General features: G+C 57.8%; 1 protein-coding gene and 1 long non-coding RNA gene across 7 annotated transcripts in view; one reads left to right on the top strand and one right to left on the bottom strand.

Moving 5' to 3' along the window:
- The window catches only part of LOC116660924, a 25,206-nt gene extending 12,438 nt beyond the window's left edge, over positions 1 to 12,768 (top strand). The window contains exons 2-3 of the long non-coding RNA XR_004316587.1: positions 414 to 616; positions 12,202 to 12,768. This is a non-coding gene — a long non-coding RNA (uncharacterized LOC116660924). The remainder of the gene's footprint in view (positions 1 to 413; positions 617 to 12,201) is intronic.
- PATZ1 (POZ/BTB and AT hook containing zinc finger 1) lies at positions 2,091 to 20,784 on the bottom strand. 6 transcript variants are annotated; one of them, XM_032471525.1, is made up of 5 exons: positions 18,717 to 20,784; positions 17,311 to 17,374; positions 11,037 to 11,208; positions 4,982 to 5,119; positions 2,091 to 3,590 (listed from the first exon to the last, which is right to left on the bottom strand). In XM_032471525.1, the coding sequence occupies exons 1-5, from the start codon at positions 19,985 to 19,987 to the stop codon at positions 3,175 to 3,177; spliced, it is 2,061 nt and encodes a 686-aa protein (XP_032327416.1). In that variant the 5' UTR covers positions 19,988 to 20,784; the 3' UTR covers positions 2,091 to 3,174. The 6 variants fall into 6 exon arrangements, with proteins under 6 accessions (XP_032327416.1, XP_032327415.1, XP_032327419.1 ...); XM_032471524.1 differs by having other exon boundaries at positions 2,091 to 3,593; positions 18,717 to 20,782; XM_032471529.1 differs by having other exon boundaries at positions 3,463 to 3,593; positions 4,982 to 5,054; positions 18,717 to 20,776.

The raw sequence follows: 20,784 nt of genomic DNA, 5'->3' as shown, positions 1-20,784 counted from the left end.
CTCCGTCTGGCACTGACCCCAACTTCCATGTGGAATTTCTTCTGCTGTCCTGTGCAGGCCCTTGTCCTGGGGGCCTGGCAGGGGAGCAGAGCCCGTTCCGAGCCAGGCACAGTAGTGGGCATTTATTTACATGCATGCAGAGGCACTGTCGCTGGGAACCTGGAAACACTAGAAGCTTGGGAACAGAGGTCCTGGAGTCAGAGGACAGAGCTGAGTTTGAACCCTGGCTCTGCCTAAGTGATGGGGGCAGGGGTGGGCGGGGTTGGGTCACCTCTGCCTCTTGGCCCCGAATGCTCATCCACAGCAGGGGGAGTAACGGGACCCCCCTCAAGGCTGAGCTGAGAATTAGGCACAGAGGACTCAGCGCATGAATTTAGCTCAGGCCTCCTCAGTCTTCACCACCTGTTTTGCAGGTGAGGAAACAGGCTCAGAGGTTTGCCCAGGGTTGGTGGTGAGCAGATGGTGGAGCTGGACGGCCGAAGCTCAGGCCCTTCACCCTGACCATTCACTCTGCCCTTGTGCACCACGTTCTGCAGCTTTGTTCTCCATGGCCTGAAGAGCAGGGGAGATGCCAGGATTGGGGGCAGGGGCCCCCCACTTCCCGCCCAGGCCTCAGGTGAGTCGCACTTACTTCCTTGTTCCCCTCCTGCTGTGAGACAGACTGCTTCCTAGTCGTAGTGCCTGCCTGTCCATAGATGAGACCGGGGCTGGGGAGGGGGGCTGTGTGGGGGCAGGACCGAGAATGTCTCCAGTCAAGTCCTTGGTTCATGGCCAGGTTCTCTGCTTTTCCTGCCTGCTGGGTGGCCCCAGCTGGCAGACTGTGGCGGTCACAAGGTCTCCATTTTCTAGGCCTGCCCTTCCCTCCAACACTCACCCCAAGGGCCCAAAGCCTCCACCCATGCACACCAGAGCCCAGCAGCTCACCCAGGATTTCACATAGAGGCTTAGAGGTTTTTGCAAAAATCCAGGTGTTGGGGATAGGGTAGGGGCATGAAAATAGGTGAAGGGGATTAAGAGGCACAAACCTCCAGGTATAAAACAAACAAGCCGCAGGGATGTAACACACAGCACAGGGAGCACGGTCAGTAACACTGTAATGACTGGTTGGGGGCAGGGAGCTACCAGACTTGCAGTGATCACTTCATGGTGCGTGAAAACATCAAGTCACTATGTGGTGCACCTGAAACTAATGTAATATTGTATGTCAACTATATTTCAATTAAAAAAAAAGAAAAAGAAAAAAAATCCAACTCAGACTCTCTGCCTTTAGACCCTAGCAGTGTAACAGCTGATACTAAACTGGGTCTGAATCCTCTTGTGCTTTGTTTGCTCTTCGTGGTCTACATTTATTCTTCTCCCCTTTGTCACTCTACTGTTTCCTTTCCACTTGCTTCTGTTGGTTTGGGGGCTTCCCTCCTCCCTCACTTGCAGGCTCCTCGATGTCCTGGCTGCCTGGGTCTGCCTGTCCCCTCGTGTTACCTCTTGTTCCCAGTGATTCTCTGTCATGCTCACTTCCTGCCCATCTTTTGTTCCCTTTCCCCTGTTCCTCACACACCCGTGAGTCACACAGGGTTGGGGGAATTCAGGTTGCTGAGCCTCTCTGAGCACCCCTTGGGGATTTTCTCCCTGCCCACGTACCTCCTTAGGTCCTAGCTCTGTTGGGTCCCCTCCAACTCCATGTCCCTCTCCCAGAGTCCCACCCCCGCCCCTCACTGGCCTGGACCACCTACCTACTCTCCCGCTGACACCGTCCCTACCTTGCCAGGTTTTTCTCCTTATCTAAACTCTTGTGGTCCAATCTCCTTACTGTTGACTGTCTGTTTCCCTTTAAGTCCCACAGGGGTGTCCCATGCACCACTGTATCCCCAGGGTCTGAGGCCCAGAGCAGTGAAGACAAGGAGTGGATGGGTGGGTGCATGCTGGTGGCTGAGTCTGCAGTGGGGACATCCACCTGTCCATCGCAGCAGGACTGGCACAGTGAAGAGCAAGCGGTCTCCTGCCCCCACCCATGTGCAGGGGTGCAGGCTACCCACCCTCTGGGTCTCAGAGATCCCACGGCCGAAAAACCAGACTCAGGGGAGCAGGCAGAGTAACGTACTAACGTTTTTAATACAGTCTGATCAGATCAGTTCACATCACAGGGTCAACCTGGGCTTGTTCACATGTGATACAACCGAGGTGTTCGATGTCCCCACCTGCCAGCCCGCCTGCCTTCCAAAAGCACTGAAACCCCCTACCTCCCTGACCAGACTGGCATTTTTAAAATTCTGCATAAAACTATTTCTTCCATAGACTTCAAACAATCAACTAGCCAAGTTAATTATGGTACATCTAAACAAAGTTTAATCCTAACCCTAACGTGTGACTGCGGTTTACAAAGAGCTCTGTATCACCTGGGATAGCTTTCAGTAGCAATTCACTACAACTGGTCCTAAAAAATAATAACAATAATAATAATAATTAGAGAATTAAAACCCAACAGCAAGTTGAATGGTTAAAATCACATATCAGAACTGGAATTTGGGGGGCGTGTGTCCTCAACTGCTAAGCTTGTCCGAGTGGCAAAATGCTAGCCTTCAAGCAGGGCTCAGAAAGGTCTGGGGCCCCACAGGTCAAGGGTCAACAAGCTCAGGGGCTCTCAGAGGACACTCACCCCATGGTCCATGGGGTGCTGTAGGTTTCCAGCTTCCTTAAAAACAGTTGGGCATCAGCATTGTGTAAGTGGGTGGAGACCCTACTGTGGTTTCTCTTGAGGGCTTGAAGGGGGAATGAGGGACCAGAGGCGAGAAGGGACCAAAATCAGCAAGGTCCCAGAAAGCTGTCAGGTGTGGGCTGGGGATCAGGGTCACTAAGGACTGCACACCAGGAGGAGCTCCAGCTTCTGCCCATCAGGAAACTGGCCCCGGTGCTGCCTTAGAGGCCTATGTAGTGTTTTCTGCCCTCGTCCCATTCTGGGTCTCGCAGGTATTTCTGCCGAATGTCAGATGAGATTCTATTTCTAAAGACCACTTGGGGGTGGGGGGTGGGGAGGGGTGGGGTGACAGGGCTGGAGGGGGAGTTAAAAACGAATAAAAATCTCTCAGCTACAGAACCCAAAGACACCACCTCCCTCCGCATTCACAGCATTTCTCAGCGGTCCCCGGTGGCCGATCCGACAGGGACGCAGCCTCTGCCTCACTTGCCCTCGGGCCCCATGGGCTGCTGGTCCACCTCGGGATCCACCAGCGATGACGCAAACGCCGACTGAACGATCTGGAACCCGAAGGACTCTAGGAGAGACATGTTCTGCTGGGGAGAGAAGGGTGAGCCCAGGGTGGGGCCCAGGTCCCCCAGGGGGCCCCCGAGGGCCCGGACATGCACCTTCTGTATGTGTTTGTTCAAGTAGGACTTGGAGCGGAAGAAGCTCCCACACTCGGGGCAGGGGTACTTCTTCTCCCCATCAGCTTCCATTTTGTTTTTGGGGACCGCCATGTCGCAGGAGAAGGAGCCATTGCTGCTCTGCTTCTCTGGCGTCTTCAGGTCGCTGGCGTCCGAGAGGTCGCCGTAGGAGTCGGAGCTCTCAATCGGATCCTGATGCGAGCATTTCTGGCCTTCTAGGAGGAAGCAGAACACAGAGGGGCAGTGAGGCCGGGCTCCAGAGATGCCCCCTCCTGGAGGGGTGGTGAGGGGCCAGCTCACAGGCGCGTGGAGGGCGGCCGGCGGCCGGCCACCGCCCTGGCAGAGCCCACCGAGGTTCGGCTGGTCCATCGGGGGGTGAGATGCAGGGCCCGGGGCTGCCGGCCTCCCCAGCTGAGGACGCTGCATGCAGGCACACAAGTACCGCTCACCACCATGTCGGCCTGCGTCAAGGAGACGGTCTGGAGGGGGGACCTCCACTGCTTCTGCCCAGGACAACCCAGAGACCCCCAACTCCTAGGTGCTCCCTTGGGCACCTCTGCGGGTCAGACAGCTGCCATGATGACAGGAGCAGGTATGTCAGTGGCCTCATCTCTGCACCAGACCGGCTGCACCCTAGCACAGCAGAACCAGAGCCGCCAGCTCCTCAACCCAGCAGACCCCATCGACGGCTGAGCCAGAGCCAGTCCTTTCCCCAGTGCTGCAAACACAGGCCCTGCCCTCACAGCCTCCGCCTGCCGGAGTCCTTCCAGGCCAAGCGGCCAAAACACAGACCTCCAAAGGAACTGAACAACTCCATCAGCTGCTGTCCCTATGCAGGTCCCAGGACAAGAGGAACCTCAAGACAGTCCTCGCTGATCGGCCTTGCCCAGCCCACGTGAGTCCTCCACCGAGAGCAGCTTCCTGCCTGGGGTCAGAGAGCCATGCTGGGCGGGAAGGGAGTCTGTGATGGGAGCGTGGAGCATGCCATCTCTGCCGCCTGCTGGCCCCTGGTGCCATCCCCGAGGCGACAACCACTTGAAATACCACAGAACAACCTGAATCAACACCTGGAGGTGGGGCCTAGGGAGCGCGACGTCAACCAACTCAGAGGCAGCGCCATGCATCTCACAAATGCAGCCAGAGGCTCTCTGGACAGGGCTGCGCACAGCAACCAATCGCCCCGCTGGAGGGGGAAGCCGGCCCTTGGCTCCCCTCACCCAGGGTCAGAGGAGAAGAAAGCATCCAGCCGCAGCTCCACGCCATCCTTAATGGGCCACAGGCAATGGACAGGCCCAGAGACTCGTCATGCAGGGCTCTCTTCTGCCCTGGGCCTGGGACATCCCTGCAGGGCTCCAGACGGCGAGGGCAGGCCAGGAGCCAGGGAGGAGGGCTGGGGAAGAGGAGGCGGGGGCTGGATCTTGGCAGTGCCCTGGAGTGAGGGACCTACTGTGACTTCTGTCCTGGAGGCCACTGCCACTCAGATCTCGAGCCTCCTCGAGGCAGCCAGCAAGCCGGCAGCCTTCCCGCCTCCCCACGCCCGGCCCAGCGCCCCCACGCCACAGTCTGCGCAGAGAAGCAAAGTGCAGAGCAAGGGGTCGCTTGCCTTTGTTGCCATAGGTCCTGGCGCAGTGGAACGCTGCTCCCCCATTCGGGATGGGCTCCTGGTGCCTGGAGACCTGGGGAAGGGGAACACCGTGGTGGGTTTTAACATGGACCTTTAAGTAGGAGGCAGAGGAGAAACCTAAACAAGACAAAAGGAGATGAGATCCCGCGGCCAGCACACAGATACCTCTCTGCTTCCCCCATGCCTCTCCTCTGGCCGCACTGGCTAGCATTCCTAGAAGGGGCCCCTCCTTGGCTCAAAAACGCTGCAACCACAGGAGCCCCCTGGCTCAGGAGGGAGGGTGGCACTGTCCACGAGTCGGCTTCTCTGCAGAGCCCGCTCTGCAAGGCTGGAGGGATGTCCTGCGATCCTGCCAGGGCCAGAGGCCAAATGCCTCTAGGCTTGCTTGGTGCCTTGATTACAAGTGGTTTGAGCGGACGTCCCACAGCCCCAGACCAGCTGCAGGGACCATGGCTAGAAATGTAGCCGGGAAAATACACAGGGTTCCAGGGCGGCCGTGGACTCCAGGAGCAGGACGCCCACCAACACTTGTGAAGGTAAATCGCCTGCACAAGAAACCGGACGGAGGCAGGACAGATTCCCAGAGACACGCCTCTGGGAGCCCCCTTCTTCTATCTGTCAGGGCACCTTCTGTTTTGCTAACTTCCTCACGGTCAGAATAACTGGATTTAGTAACTGCTTAGACCTTTTGAAGAAGAGTGAAAATAGGAAGTTATGTTAAAGGGGTGCAGTCATCTCTTATTCACGGTGGACTTTCTGGTTGGTTCTGGAGGATCCATCAGCTTCACTTAAGGAAGAAGAAGCAGGGGGCACCGTTGCCTTTATTCTAGGGGAGGGGCAATCCGGCCATCCTGGAGTTGCCCCAGCCCAGCCCAGATGCTCCGGTCAGTTTGAGCTGCCAGATACCCTAGGCCAGGATGAGCACATCTCGGGCCAACTTCCGCACCAGCCACGAGTCCGAGGATATGGAACCAGGTGGGCCCGTCAAAGGATGTCCCCTTGGGTTTCACAGGAAGGAGCTGTGACATCAAATCTCGACCATAGTCAAGGATCCGAGAGCCTTCACAGCTTTTGGGCGTCAGGCCCACCTGGGGCACTAGGACCCTGATGGTGTCCGTTTAACTCGCTCCACATGTGGTTGACCCAGCTTCAGTCACTTTCATTCCCTTGTTAAGTTACAGCCACAGTGTAACGGTAGGAGCCACCGCTGATGGGCTGGAGGCTGCAGAATACTTTGTAATGTCTGCACAAGACTTATTTTTTAAATATCTGAATTGGCCTGGCCTTTGCAATGCTGCTGGAACTCTAATAAAGTCCACCTTCAAGAAGGGCTTCAAGATGGCGGAACAAGAGGACGCGGAGCTCACCCTCTCCCATGAATACATCAAAAGTACACCTACAGGTGGATCAGTTCTCACAGAATCCCTCGCAACATTGGCAGGAGCCCTTGTACAACTGTAACTACAAGGAAAATCTTCACGAAACCACATAAACAAGGTCCTACTGTAATAGCACGGGGAGCTGCATTCAACATCTTATCATGGCCTATAATGAAAACAGGAAAGGAATATATATATGTGTAACTGAATCACCATGCTGTACACCAGAAGTTAACACCATATTGTAAACCAATGCTACTTCAATTAAAAAAATGAACAACAATTAAAAAAATAAAGCCCACCTCCAGTGAGTGACTAAAGTGTGCCAGGGCCCCACGCATCCCGTGTGTCACTCTGGACCTCACGGCCACGTGTGCAGCTGCCACACAGTAGAGCCTAGACTCCAGGCCCAGGACCACATGCCACCATGTGGTTCTTCCCCACCAGGCAGCCTCTCTAACGGTCCCTGAGCTTTGGTCCTGGCCCTGGAAACCCCCCTTGGGCTTCTGCAACAGGCTTCATTATCACCATTTACAGTCCTGTATCTCCCTGCCAGGCTGGTGGATCAGAGAGGCAGCTGCTAGTAGCCGGGGGCTGACCTGTGGGAATCTTATTTGACAGACTCTCCCCTGAGAATAGCGGTCAGCGGTGCTGGAGGGAAATGGGGGACTGGGTGAATTTTCCTTCCTTTCCCAAGAAAGAAGACCCGCCTGGACCAGATGCTGGTGTCCTGTCCTGCCTGGTAAAGCGCGTCGTCCTTCTGTGACCGAGTGGTCTGCCTGGGGCCGAGCTTGGGACAGCCTGGCTTCAGAGGGTCCCATATAAACATTCCTACAAGGGAGGCTGCAGTCAGGAAGGAGTAGACGAGGCTCACGGGACAGAGGACCTCAGCCCTGCCCCGTGGATGGTACTGTGGTCCTGGAAACCAGCATAAGAAAGACATCCGGACTTTCTGACCGATAGGGTGATACCACTTTAGGAGGGAACTTTGTTTTTGTTTTTTAATCCCTCATGGAGCCTCTGAAGTTGTCTGAATCCCTCTCCATGGTGCACCAGGGCAGGGCCACTGCAGTCAAAAGGGACAAGAAAGAAGGGGACTATTACGCTTACTCCTCGTGGGAAGAGCTGTGCCGGGGGAATACAGCAGATGCTCAGCGAAAACTCACTGCATTTTCCTGAAATGCAGTCTGGGGACCACGTGGCGGGGTCCCCCCTGACGTTGCCCCAGCGGCAGATAACTTACTATCTATAGCGAAACCACATGGCGGGTGGCAGGCGTGGGTCCACAGCTGCCATCTCCAGCCCAGAATTTAAACAGAGCAGCTCAGCAGCCAAGTTCTGGGATAAAACAGAAGCTGAGTTTCTGAGGAGAACACATCTCGGAAGCCAGACACACTTGGCTGGGATTCTGAACTCACCTGCTGGTTCACCGCTGATTCACTGAGAACCAAAGAGGCAGCCTGACACAGGCAGCGGGGTGACGGGGCCGCGGAACACACACACGACTCCACCACCGCCGACAAGCCACCCTGTCTCACGCTCCAAAGATGGAGAATTTATCAGCAGGAGGCGACTGCTCCTCTGCTGTGCTTTTTTGTCCCGTGTACTATCATTTGCTCTCCAGAAGCACGCCTGTGCAGGGGTCAGGGACTGCTTCCTCCTTGTCCACACCTTGGTGGGGCCATGCTACGCTGGAGGGAGACACTAAGTAGGCTTGTGTCGGCTCAGTCCAGGGGACAGCCGGCTGTGCATCCACGACTGGCCTTGGTGACAACTGGTGTGCTCGCCTCTGGCTGGAGAGAAGCCTTCCTCCACCTCCTAAGCAATGACATGAGTCCAAATGTTGTCCCTCTGTCAAGGGCAGACTCCCAGTGAGCTCTCCCTCTGCCTCCTACCAGTACATACGCACACGTACAAAGACCCCACTACAGAAACTGAAAAAGAAAGAAAAACCGTGGTGATTACCAGGTTCTTGCCACTGTTGAGCTCAACTAATTTCCTACAGCCTGAAAGTGAGGGAACAGGCTTTTGCAGCCGTCACACTCCTCCCACTGCAAACGATCTCTCCAGATGGTGTGGCCCATGTCCCGATATGTCTCTGGGATAACGACAAAGTCACCTGCCCCCGGCGTGGCGCCGGGCAGCAGGCTGCATCCCCTCCCGTTCTTCACAGGCAAGAGCTGCCTGCATGGCTGGAAGGAGGCAGGTGTGGAAGTGATTATGGTGATTGCTTAAGAACTGCGGGGACTGAAGGATCTCAGAGGGCACTTGGAAATTCACCTGATCCAGCCTTGATCATCTGGCTGACAGTACCCTTTGCTTGAAGCCTCGTGGAGAGAAGAACACCCTTTTAGTCCTGCAGCTCCTCCTGTGTGCACAGCCTTGGTGGCGGGCAGGGCACAGGGCGGCCCAGAGCTCTCTGCGTTCTGATTCCAGTGTCTCAATCTCTTCTGTGACCTTATCCTGGAAAAGCTGCCTTCCTCTTTTTGGAGGGGCGGGGGTGGGGGCCGGGGAGGAGTCTCTTCCTGTTTCTGCCCAAGAAATGAGTCCAGAGGCAGAATCCTGCTCCTTCTCTCCTGATGAAGACCAAAATTGTTTTCTCTTCCTTCCAAGTACCCAGCGGGGATGGACTGGAGTCCTCTTCTGTCTTCTTGGAGGAGCAGGACTTCCTCCTCTGACAATCCAGATCCAGTCTCGGCTTCCCCGAGAAAAGCTGGGCTCTGGTTTTACTCCCCCGGCCCCCCACCCCGGCCGTGGAGCCTGTGGCCACTGTCCGGGGAAAATAAGTCCTGATGCATGACAGCCGTCAGCTTTGCCGCGTCAGCTGCCTCCTAACTGGGTCGCCGTTCCCGGCCATTCCCTGCTGCTCTCAGCTCTTCTCTCCTCCTGAGTGGGGCCCCTGGGGGCTGTGGCCCTGGGTCCCCCATCCAGCCCTCCCCCACCCTTGCCCTGTAATCCAGGCTTCATCTCTTGGACGTCCTCCTCCATTCTCACTGGTTTCCCGCCTCTGGCCTCGGACCCCAATTATCAGGCTGAGAACTTCAACCTCGAGAACCTGACTGACAGCCCGCTGACGACATGCTGTGGCAGGTTCAGAGCTCTTTGGGGCGCTGTCAGGAAGCCAGGTTAGGATGAAGCAAGACAAGGAACCATCTTTTCCCAGAGATGGGGCCGCCACAGTCGGGATGGAAAACCACAGCCTGATCACTCCCTCCACGCACAGCTCCACTGCCAGCTCTTGGGGGAGCTCCTGCCAGAAATGGCTCTTCTGATGTGTCAGGAAACAGGACAGATGCTTAAGCAGCTTTTAGGACCACCTCCCTGCTTTCACAGCAGGTCTCCCAGTGGTACAAGCATCGACATCCAGGGGACTTCAAGGCAAACCCCAGGTGTGCAGTCTGGGGTGGGACCAGCTCAGGGCACCAGGAACACCCAGCTCCTTAGCCGTCTCCCTCCACCAGTGACCGCAGAGCATGTGGAGACAGCATGGGACTCAAAGATGCCAGCAAAAGGCTGCAGGGGCTTGTGCCTGCTTCAAACCAGTGTCAGCGAGCTGTGTCTTTGCTAACCATTACTGAGTACAAGGAGGATGTCCCAAGTGCGCTGCCCCTCGAGGGGTTCAGAGAACCTTCACCTACCTGTGCCCCCAGGTACCCACAGCAGCCCTGTGAGGTGGGCAGACGGGGTGTTCTCAACCCCGTAGAGATGGAGAGACTGAAGCTTAGAGAGGGGAAGGTGGGGGGCTCAGGTCACATCGCAGGGTGAGGTGGGAGGGGCCAGCTAAACCCTTGTTCCCCCGCCTCCTGGTTCAGCGCCCAATCCACTAAGCCACACCCAAGACTTCCAGAAGCACTGGGACAAGACTGTCTCAGGAGACAGGACTTCCCAGCCACGTCCCGGCCTGGCCAAAGCAAGCGCACCGTGCAGAAGCGTCCTCATGCCCACCAGACCGCTGCCCCCGACCTCTGTCACAAGCCTCCTTCACTGACACTGAGCTCACAAAACAAGGATCTCAGCCCTTCCGGCAGCCAACTAGCCCTGCAGAAGCTCAGGAACAGGCCTGACTTCATCCAACACAACACTGGGGCCATGCAGCCAGATGCCACCTAGGCTGACCTTGGCCACGAGCACGCTGCCCTGCTCCGAGCACCTGCCACTTCCCGCTCTCCTCAGGGCCATGGGTCGGTCTGGGCTCTTCCGAGCATCTGTGCTAGAAAGTCTCAGCCCTTGTCCATCTCCAGACTCAACCTCCTTCCCTGGCTGCTGACTTCCACATGCCGGTGAGCCAGGCAGCAACAGCTCTCAAGCAGGACCCCTTTTCCTACCACCTTTGGGGGCCTAATGACTCCTGCCAACCTCGGCAGTTCAGTGCATCCATCCTGCCACCCGGGCAGCAGGTGTGTCGTGGGCCCAAGTCTGGGAACAACACTCTTTTGTTCCCACCTGTGGATCTCCCATTCCAAGCACCCCCAGTTTCTTGGGAAGGAAGGGGTGACACACAGCTAGCTGCAGGATGAAGGTGTTTATCGTTCAGTGGGGAGGGAGGGCTGGCCATACAAAGAGTGGGGTCTGAGGCAGGGTGGTCAGACACCCCCTGGCCTCCCACACAAGCTCAGGCCCATCCCCTGGACGTGCGGGAGTGGCAGGGAGGTTACCTCGGTTACAGATGCTGCAAAAGTTGCTGGGCCCCTCACTGTGCTTCTTCAGGTGGTCCGCCATGTACGCTGCCCGCAGGTACTTCCCGCACACCTGGCAGGGCACCTTGTCTTCGTGACAGGCCAGGTGGGATCGCAGACGGTCTCGGGTGGCAAAAGAAGCATTGCAGGTCTGAGGGCAGAAGGGAACACGGGGTGAGGAAAAACCTAGCATCTACACCTGACGCCCCACCACATACACCATGAACCAAAGCCGCTTCTGGCCAACACGTGGACTCCCTGTGTAAAGAGGACTCTACACTGTGGCCCCAGCTTTCTCCCCATCTTACTCCCCAGGACCTTCCTCCTGGGACCCGAGTGGGGATTACAGGTTCCCAGTGGCTCCCACGTGCCCGTTCCTAGGTGTTTCCGCGCTTAAAACATTTCAGAATGGATTTCAGCTGCTCTGGCTGTGAGTGAGTGTGCAGAAGAGCTACTGGCACGTAAACAGAACAGTCTTCACCTTCTCCACCCTGGGTCTCCCCTGCTTGCTTTACACAAAGAATTCAATTTATTCACTTTCTTCAAAAGTGGCTTTAGTCATAGCCACAGGGAAATGGAAAGGAAAGGCAGGACAAAGCACAGAGATTACTCTTCGTAATAGCCATGTGCATTTGTATTGAAAAAGCAGCCCATGAAACGATGGTGTCGACTGTGCACGTGTGAAACTAAGCGGAGAATGAGGGCAGGAGGCTCCAGGGGCCCTGGGAGACGTTAACTTGGTAGCAACGTCTGGTAGCAACAAGGTGGGGACCGCCCTGCCCCGCCCAGGTGCCCCCCCGCGTCACATGCAGCTCATCTTCCCAGCGTGTCTCACCACCCGCTCCCCCCGGAGAACTGGCCAGGTGCCAGGCAGGACAGCTCAGGAGCTGGAGTTCAGCACCCGCGCCCTGAGAAGGCAGTCTCCCGTCCCAACTTGGTCTCAGTCCCCAATTTCCCCCAACATCCCTCTCTAGGACCCGGCCCGCACAGCCAGCCACCCCAGCCTTCGAGGTCACAGGACTTTAAGTCTTTACGAGAGGTGAAGCTTGTGACTTTCAAGCTATTCTGGCTCCATGGAGGAGTTTCAGGAGTTCTAGTCAAGGCTGACCCATTTTTTTTCCTCTGTGTGTGTTTACTGTTTCAGAGCCACAAGAGAAAGCAGCGTTCACCTTCAAGTGCATTACAGATCGAACGTTCACCCGCTGAAGACCCACCACCCTGTTAACTGGCCGGAACGGAGGTACTCCCATGGGCTGTCTAACGGAAACAAAGCCAGAGATCCTGAGGCCTCAAGGTAAGCATCTGAACACTGTCACCATGTACAAATGTTTATCTGTTGCCTCACTGTACAATCAAAACAAGAAACAAAGGCATGCGATGCTGTGGGGGCAGAAGATGCCCCAGCTGCTGTCGCATCCCAGGTGTCTGCATCAGGACTGGCCTCACTGCTCTCAGTCATTATCTTTTAAGTTAACATTACACATCTGAACAGAACAATTTATACTAATGAGATACAGCTGACCCTCAGCACAGATTTGAACTGCTCGGGTCCACTTATCCATGGGATGTTTTTCAATAGGAGACACTACGGCGTACACGATCCAAGGCCGGTTGAACTCTCGCTGCAGAACCATGCTGTGGAGGAATGGTGCACACACGGGGCCGACTGTAAGTTATATGCAGACTTTTGACTGCCCAGAGGGTCAGCACCCCTAACCCCGCGTTGTTCCAGGGTCAACTGTACTGCTTTTATCTGTTTTATATCCTGAATTTATTGATTGACAAACGAGGAAGCTAAGTTTGGAGAGTGACACGCACAAAGCACACAACTGAGTTACTAGAGAAAGCAGCCATCTGCACACCCGGCCACTGCCAGGCTGGCTCCCTGCCGATCCGCCCGGCTCCCTGGTCTAAGGCTGGGCAGACGGGGGCCTGAGAGGATATGGGGCAGCTGGCCTGAGAACCGGCCCCCGAGCCTGCATTCTTACCACCCCCAGCCTCAGTAGAGGCAGCTTCTGAAAGGTGCTGATAGTCTGTAACAGTGCACTCAGTAGCCAGGGCTGTCCTCATGGAGGGAGGTGACAGAACTTGTGCAGGGAAACTTGAGGCACTTAAGGGACTCAGACAGCATCATGAGTGCTTGGTCTCATTGCCACAGCTGGGCCCCACCACAGTTAGGGACTTTGTGACCCACTCACAGGCCGCAGTGTAGGGGAAATTGATTCTTCCATCCAGCCTACCAGACTGTAAACCAGAGTAAGGGATGCTGTGAACACCTCGGGGAGAGAGGTGCACCTGTTGATTTATCTGGGGACAAGAGCCGGCTTTGCCAGACAGTGACCCGAGGACCACCCTTCCAATGATGAGAAGCAGTGTGGGCCACGCCGCAGAACTCAAAGGAACCAACCGTGGACCAGGGCTAAGAAAATGCAGCTGAAAGCACGCATCCAGGATTCCATCTTCCGCGGTCCCTGGAGAGGGCGCCACTAGAGGGAATGTGAAAGAGATGCATTGTTTCTCTTGCCAACCTTCTTTTGGGGTGTGTCCTTTAAAGTTCTGCCTTTCATACTTTGCTACCTCAAGATAACCGACAGCCAGACCTCAGTTATCCACAAGTGGATTATCCATTTAGGGGATTAGCTAAGCAAAATTAAAATCTCAGACCAGGCTGAGCTGCCCAACCCCATCCTCCACTGATTCTCTCTCAAGGAATGAAAGCTAACTTTAGCCTGAGCAAACATAATTAGGAATGTAAATCTGCTACTGGGGAAAAAAAACCCCACAAACTCAACAAAAAGTTTGACTGTATTACAAAGCCAAGCTGAAGAGGTGGTTGCCTTCTCTGTGCCAGGGCTGACCCTCTGTGGCTGGAGTCCCCAAGGTTTCCTGGAGGAATTGTGACAGTGTCCGCGTCCGAGTCTAGCCCCGCCAGAAGTTCAGACAACAGAGAACATCAGGAGCCTGGTCACCTGACCCAGGAGAGGAAGGAGAGGAAGGCTGAGGGAGAGACAGACCTCCACGGATGGGACACCCAGAGCCTCCATGCCAGGGCCACGCAAGAGAAAGGCACTTCCCATCCTGGAGGCCAGAGAAGACAGAGGGGCCCCAAGGGGAAGAGGGCAGCCTGCGGTAGCCTGCTGATGGCTGGGCTGCTGGGAAGACCGCCTCACCCCTAGCCTTGGGCTGAGGCCGCCCGCTCTTGCTGGAGGCATACCTGCCGGCCCCAGCCCCACCACCCGGGCTCAGGTCACCTCTGTTCGTCACCACTCAACCAGTCATGTTCCCTTCCCTCCCAGCCAGTTTCTCCCTGTCCGGGCTTCCTCATGCTTTTCTTCCCAAGGGTGGAGCAGCGCAGGAATGGGGCCTAAATGATACCAGGGACACCAGTGCACGCCCCACCCTAGGTGGCCTTTGAGTCTGGCAGCCTTTTCCACAGCCCTGGAAAAGTCTAAGGGCAATGATGGGGATCCAGCGCCATGGGCCTTGCTGGCCACCTTCTTCCTGAGGGTGTGTCGGTTTCCTTATTCCCACTTCAATTCCTTCCTTCTCTAGTGAGCTATCCCTTCAGCCCAAACCACCCCAGCTAGCCCCCGGGAAGTGGGGCCACTGGCAGCGGTGGGAGATCTCTGAGCCATTCCAGCCTCTTGCCTTAAGGCTGAACTCCATGTGGGGGAGATGTCCCAGCCCACAGCACCACAGATCCAGCAGCACTAGGGCAACTGGGCCCTTTAAGGACACTCAGACCAAGCCCCAAGGAGACTTGTGTGTCACTGCCCAGCCTGGGCCTCCATGCCCCGAAATTCGGGTGACCTTTTCCCTCCAGCTGTGGCCTCAGTCTCTGTAACCAGCCCCTTCTGTCCTCTGTGGCGTCAGGAGGGACTGAGACCCAGCTCTGCTGGAGGCCCAAGGAACCAACTCCCAGAGAGCCGTCCCGTCCCCTCTGATGCTTCCAGAGTACACATCATGCAAAACAGATGCCCCTGCTGTTCAGCCAAGCCCGGCACCCCTGGCTGGCCAGCCTGGCGCCCAAGAGCCAGCATATCTTCACCTGTTGGCTCGTTGGTAGGGGAATTCAGCTGTGGGGCTGGAGGCAGGGCCTGCAGGTCTGTGAGAGTGTGTCGGAGGGGCAGGGCAGGAGCGGGTGCGTACACTGGGGGACAGTGATGCCAGTGTTATGACACAGACCAAGGACAAAACACACAAAGCCTCAAATGTTAGAATGAAAAATTTTATCATCACCTGTTATCCCTGCGGAGCCTGCAGGGGCTAAAGGGTACAACCCCAGGATCGGGGCAGGGGGCCTACATCTGCTTTATCAGCCCCCAAAACCATACACGGGGGTGACCCGATATGAAGCTACTGGTTAGTCTAGTTCCTGAGCAGACCTGCTACTAAACCTCAAAACCACAAAAGTCTAATTCACTAGCCAGAAGTGAAAGCAGGAGCCATCTGAGTGGGATGGAAGAAGGTGGCAGGGGAGGGGAAGCATTAAGCTGGAGGTTAGTTCCCAGGAAAGCACCCACCTCCAGGCAAGGAGACACCGAAGGTACCATCGACTAAAGGGGGAAAGTGAGGCAAGAGAGCCCAGAAAGAAACATGGAGGCTGTGGGGGGACCCTGAGCTGGAAAAGAGTCCATGTCACCCAGGGAGGAGCTGGGCATGGTGGGTAGGCCACCCTGCTGACCTCTCCCCAGAGCAGGGGTCTCAGCCCGCCGCCATTGCCACCATTCCCCTCCATGGAAAACCCACTCAGGGAGGCCCTGGCTAGCCTACAGGCCACTGCGTAAAGGCCCGGCTGCCCTCTGGGCCGGTCCAGCCCTGCCTCAGGTATCCTGGCGGAGCTGGGCAGAAGAGAGTGTTGCTGGAGGGTGCGGGGCCCAGGTTTTCAAGGGCTGGGAAGGATTTTTTTAGAGAAAGGGAAAAGGCGGTGTCAGGAACCGAATGGGACGACCTCCACAAAGCAGGCTGGGCAAAGTCCCATGCTGGCAGGTCGCTAGGAAGAGATTCCAGGGGCGGCAGGCCGCTGCTGCTCCCAACCCACACCTGGAAAAAGGGCAGAGAGTGCAGGTTACCCCCCGGCCGCCGGGCATGCCCCCACTGCCCTCTGGGCTCCTCCTACTCTGCCGGCCTGCTCAGACCCTGGGCTGCTCAGACCGTGGGAGAGTCGGGATGTGCTCCATGATGAGAGAGTCAGAGACAGACAGATAGAAGGCAGCGAGGCACAGGGAGGCCTTCCCCTGGGTCGCCATCCTGGGGGAAGCCACCCAGCATGGCTGTCTGGGAAGACTGGCCGCACCTGGCCTCTGGGGGCCTCTGCCCCACCTATGGCACGTCCATCCCTCCCTATAGGTCTCCCCAACCCTCCCTCCTTGCCACCAACAGGATAAGAGAAGTAGGTCCCCCTACCATAGGCTGCAGTAATCACCCCACAACTCTGTCTCCCCCTCAGATGGCGGGAACTTGGCCCGGGGAAGTGGGGACCACCAAGGACAAGACAGAGGCATGTTTTCCACCCACACAGGAACGCTCAGTGGCCAGGAGAGGAAGCTCAACTTTCTGGGCACCAAAGGGCCCCCAGATACTGTTTAGGCAGACCAACTAAGGGTGAGAATCTCGCCGGGCCTCCCCTACCTACTGCTACACAAAGCTCTCAAGGACAGGAAACCACCTCACTCCGCACTTTTCAGAAGCCCTTGGCCATGTGCACATGTGGCTGGGATGGGCTCAGCAGGTGCCAGTGCTCAGAGATGAGACCACCCGCCCCCGCCCCCGCCACCTGGTGCCCCAAGCTGGGTCAGGCTGCCAGGCAGACAAGGGGAAGAGTTGCTGGCTGGACCACCAGGAGCCCTTCAGAAACCCTTCCCACCTCCACGATGACCCCTGCAAATTGCTGGGAACCCAAAGCCGGGCCCGGTGGGGTGCCAGTGCCCCCAGGATGACACTTGTGCAATGTGGCCCACCATCCAAGGAGCTGGCAAACGCCAGGAGAGGAAAGCCAAGCAACAGAGCAAAGACAGAGACGGGGTGGGGACCAACACCCAGCGACCAGGAAGGAAGGGACATCAGCAGTGAGGGGGGCGGCAGGGGGAAGAACAAAGGAGGAGAGCAGACGGAGGCTGGAGGGACAGAGGGGGAGGTGTGCAAAGCGGTGGTCAGCCAGCCGGCCCTGCACACACATCAGCTGGCTCATGGCCACGGCTGTGAGAACAGCAGCATCTCTTTCAGCCCATCTCTGCCCTGGCCCGGCCCCTACCTGACACTTGTGAGGCCGCTCAGAAGTGTGCACCTGCTTGATATGTCCATTCAAGTGATCGGGCCTGGAAAAGAGAACCAAGAGAGACTTTAAAACAAGACCTCAGGAAATGGGGCTACAAACCTGGCCGGAGCCCCCACCCTCCACACTGCTGGAGAGGGCTCTCCCCTACCCCAGTATGACAAAGAGTCACCACCCAGCTCTGGCTCCTCAGGCCCAGGCCTCTCTGCCCTGGTTTTCTCTAGAAGGGGAGGGAAGTGAGCATTTGTCTCTGACCCTCCCTACCCACCTTCCCCCGCCCCCCTTAAACTCAATGATTCCTAGGACTGGAGGAGGTGGCTTTAGAATGAGACCGGGTTGCCCTGCGGTAGCCTTTCCGGGAGGGGGTATGGGTGATTCATTGTCCAGACTAAAGCCCCTTAGAAACTCAGTCTTCCCCTCCCCCAGCCTCTCCCGCCACAGCAGCCAATGAATGCCACCCAGATGGAATTCAGTCCCCAGAGGCCAAGGGATGAAGCCTCAAGTCCCCAGCTGGGCTGGTAAACCAGATGCCCGCCAGGGCAGGTGGGCAGGGGCTGCCTGACCGGTAAGACTGGTTCCTGGTTGGGGCCCCTCTGAGGGAGTTCTCCATCCCTACGTTCATAGGCACAGCACTAGGTCCTCAGTACCCAGGCAAGTTAAAACCAGCCTTTTATTCTGAATATTCTCTTAAGAGGAAAATCAACCTTCTGCTCCCAGACAAGTCTTCAGTTCCTTACCAGGCTCACTGAAAAGTGAATCTAAGAAGACACCCACCCCTCTTCCTCTCTGTCTAGTAGACATAAAAAGGACCTCAGGGTCCAGTTAGGCTCTGGAGCCACCAGGTCAAAGCAGATCAAAGAATTCGCTATTCAGAAGAAACTCTGGGTGCCCCACGATTCCGAGGCTGTAAGGGGTGAAGCCCGAGTCTACTGACCCAGGATGGCCAATGCTGTGCTGGGGAGACGGAGGAGTCCCAGATGCACTTGTTTCAGTCCCTCCCCCGGCAGCCATTCAAGCGGGGAAAGTCGCTGGAGGAGCCCAGCCTCCCGCCCCCAGAGGGGGCCCCTCGCCTGGTGCCGGAAACACAAAGGGAGCCCAGGGAGAAGAATGGTGAGGCCCGGTGGCTGCGGCCTGAGGAATCCAGCCCCTTCCCATAAGGCCCCAAGGAAGAGAGACAGTAGGGCACACCTAGTGCCAGAGAACTTCCCCCAGGGAAGAGAAAGTAGCTCTCAGCCACATCGTCTCAAGATCAGGGCTGCTAAAACACTCTCCCCAAATCTGACATGGCCCTACAAGGTCAAGTGACCCCCCACACAAGTCTCACACCCCTAGATTTTGGCGAGGAGTAGGACAAGTCACAGGGGCAGAGGGGCACCATTCCTCACCTGGAGAAGCCTTTCCCACAGCTCTGGCAGATGTAGGGCTTGCCCACGGAGCCGTCGTGGGACCGCACATGGTAGGACATGCGATCTTTTCTCTTGAAACGCAGCCCACACACGGGGCAGGAATAGGGCTTCTCCCCGGAGTGGGAAAGCTTGTGCCGGTTGAGATGGTACACATCACGGAAGATCTTGCCGCAGATCTCACATGCCACCTGCTTCCTGGTCCGGCTCCTCTTTCGGGGGCCGTCGGGGTCCTCAGAGATGGGTAGCCCATTCTCACCCAGCCTCGGAGGAGGAAGGTCGATGTAGCCCAGCTGGAGGCTGGTGACACCATGCTGGGCCTCGTGCTGCCGGAGCCGGTTGGCATCAGTGAACACCTTCCCACACAGGCCGCACGGAAGGATGCCTGCCTCCCTCAGGCCCCCTGGGGACCCGAACATTGAGTCCAGCAGGTTGGCCTTCCTTGGGCGGCCCCGGCCTCGCTTGCCAGTCAGGGGAGGGGCACTGGATGCCACATTGGGGAATGGGGAAGTCAGCAGTTGGGGGGACAGGGGTCCGGCCACCATGGGCAAGCGGTCCACTCCAGGTAACACAGGCAGGGAGGCTTGGCTCGCAATGGCTGCACCGGCCGCCCGAGCTGCTTCCTCCTCGGGCTGCATGCTGCCTGCGATGCCGTTGCTGTTGGCTGCCAGGGCTGCCCCATTGGTCATGTCCAAAGGGAAGCCCAGGTCCGAGGTCCCAGGGGGACGAAAGAGCATGATGTCGGCCCGGGCAGGGGGCACCAGGATCTGCACATTGGACTGTTTGATGACTTCCTGGCAGATCTCAATGACCGACCTCATCAGCAGAAACTTGGCGGCCGTCATAAGCTCGGGGAAGCTCTCCAGGCGAACCACAATGCGTGAAGTATAGGCGAAGTCCAGGATGTCCCCGAACACCTTGGAGCTGATGGTGTGCATCTCCAGCTCCCGGCTGCCCCCAGCCCCGCCGCCTGGGGCCGCCGCTGCGCCCCCCACTTCAGCAGGACCACCGTCCGCAGCTCCGCCGTCGCCCAACTGGGCGCTGAACACCGACTCAAAGTACTCGCTGCAGGCGGCCAGCACCGCGCGGTGCGCTGGGAAGCTCTCGTCGCCCACCCGCAGGAGCACGTCGCAGAAGCGCCCGCCGTTTTTGCGCTGCTGGTTCAGGTTGTGCAGCATCTCAGTGCTGTGCCTGCTCACCTGGTAGGTGTAGCAGCCCGACGGGCCGCAGGAAGCGTCGTTCACCCGCTCCATGGCCGCCGCCCCCTCCCCACAAACCGGGCCGCGGCACTTGCCCGCCCCACTCCCTTCCCCTAGGCAGCGAGAAGCGGGGCGCAGCGAACGTCTCTACACTACCCACACGTGCCGGCCCGGGGCTCTGTAGTCTCGCAGGTGCGCGGGGCGCACACACCCCCTGCCTGGATCCGACTGTCTAGACTGCAGGGCGCACCGCCTCCCACATAGCTGCCCCTACCCCTGCTGGATCGTGCACTTCTCTCTCCTCTCCGCCCGCCCGCCTTCCCTTCTCGGTCTACCTCCGGGGGGTACGCGAGCAAAGAGGTGCGCCCCTCCCGCAAACGCGCCTGCCACCTCCCCTCCCGCCCGCCAGGCGGCGCCGGCGCGCAGCCAAGAGGGGCGCGCGCGCGGGGAGGAGGAGGGGTCTGTCGCGCAGGCGCGCGCGCGCGCCGCGGCTTTTCCCGGGCCCGCTGGGGGCGCGCGCTGCGTCCCCTGCAAAGCGCGAGCCGGGGCGGGGGGAAACAAAAGGCTAAGGCGGCGGTGGCGGGGCGCGCACCGGGGCGGCAGCGCGGGCCTGGTCCCGGAGCCTGGCGGGCGGTGTCTGCAGCGAAGGCTGGAGCGGGCGGGCGGCGGCGGCGGCAGGGCTGGCCCTTTCCTGGGCCGGGCGAAGGCGGCGGCGGAGCGGCGGCGCTGCGGCCCCGGGCTCCGTGTGTTCGGAGCGGAGGAAAGATGGCAGCGGCTGCACTTCCTCTTGCACTTTCACCCCTGGGGGGAGGAGAAGGAGGGGGCGATACCAACAACACCCCCCCTCGCTT

Source organism: Camelus ferus, chromosome 32, assembly GCF_009834535.1.
Source record: "Camelus ferus isolate YT-003-E chromosome 32, BCGSAC_Cfer_1.0, whole genome shotgun sequence".
Taxonomy (NCBI): Eukaryota; Metazoa; Chordata; class Mammalia; order Artiodactyla; family Camelidae; genus Camelus; species Camelus ferus.
This window is presented reverse-complemented; position numbering and strand designations above follow the sequence as displayed.

Bases quoted from the DNA above. Each gene is read 5' to 3' on its own strand.
- PATZ1 (XM_032471524.1), bottom strand. From the start codon at position 19,987: ATGGAGCGGGTGAACGACGCTTCCTGCGGCCCGTCGGGCTGCTACACC. The intron at 5,120-11,036 runs GTAACCTCCCTG...TGTCTTGTTTAG, and splicing joins TTGCAGCATCTGTAACCGAG to GTTTCTCCTCTGCCTCCTAC. The intron at 3,594-4,981 runs GCAAGCGACCCC...GCTTCCTCCTAG, and splicing joins CAGGACCTATGGCAACAAAG to AAGGCCAGAAATGCTCGCAT.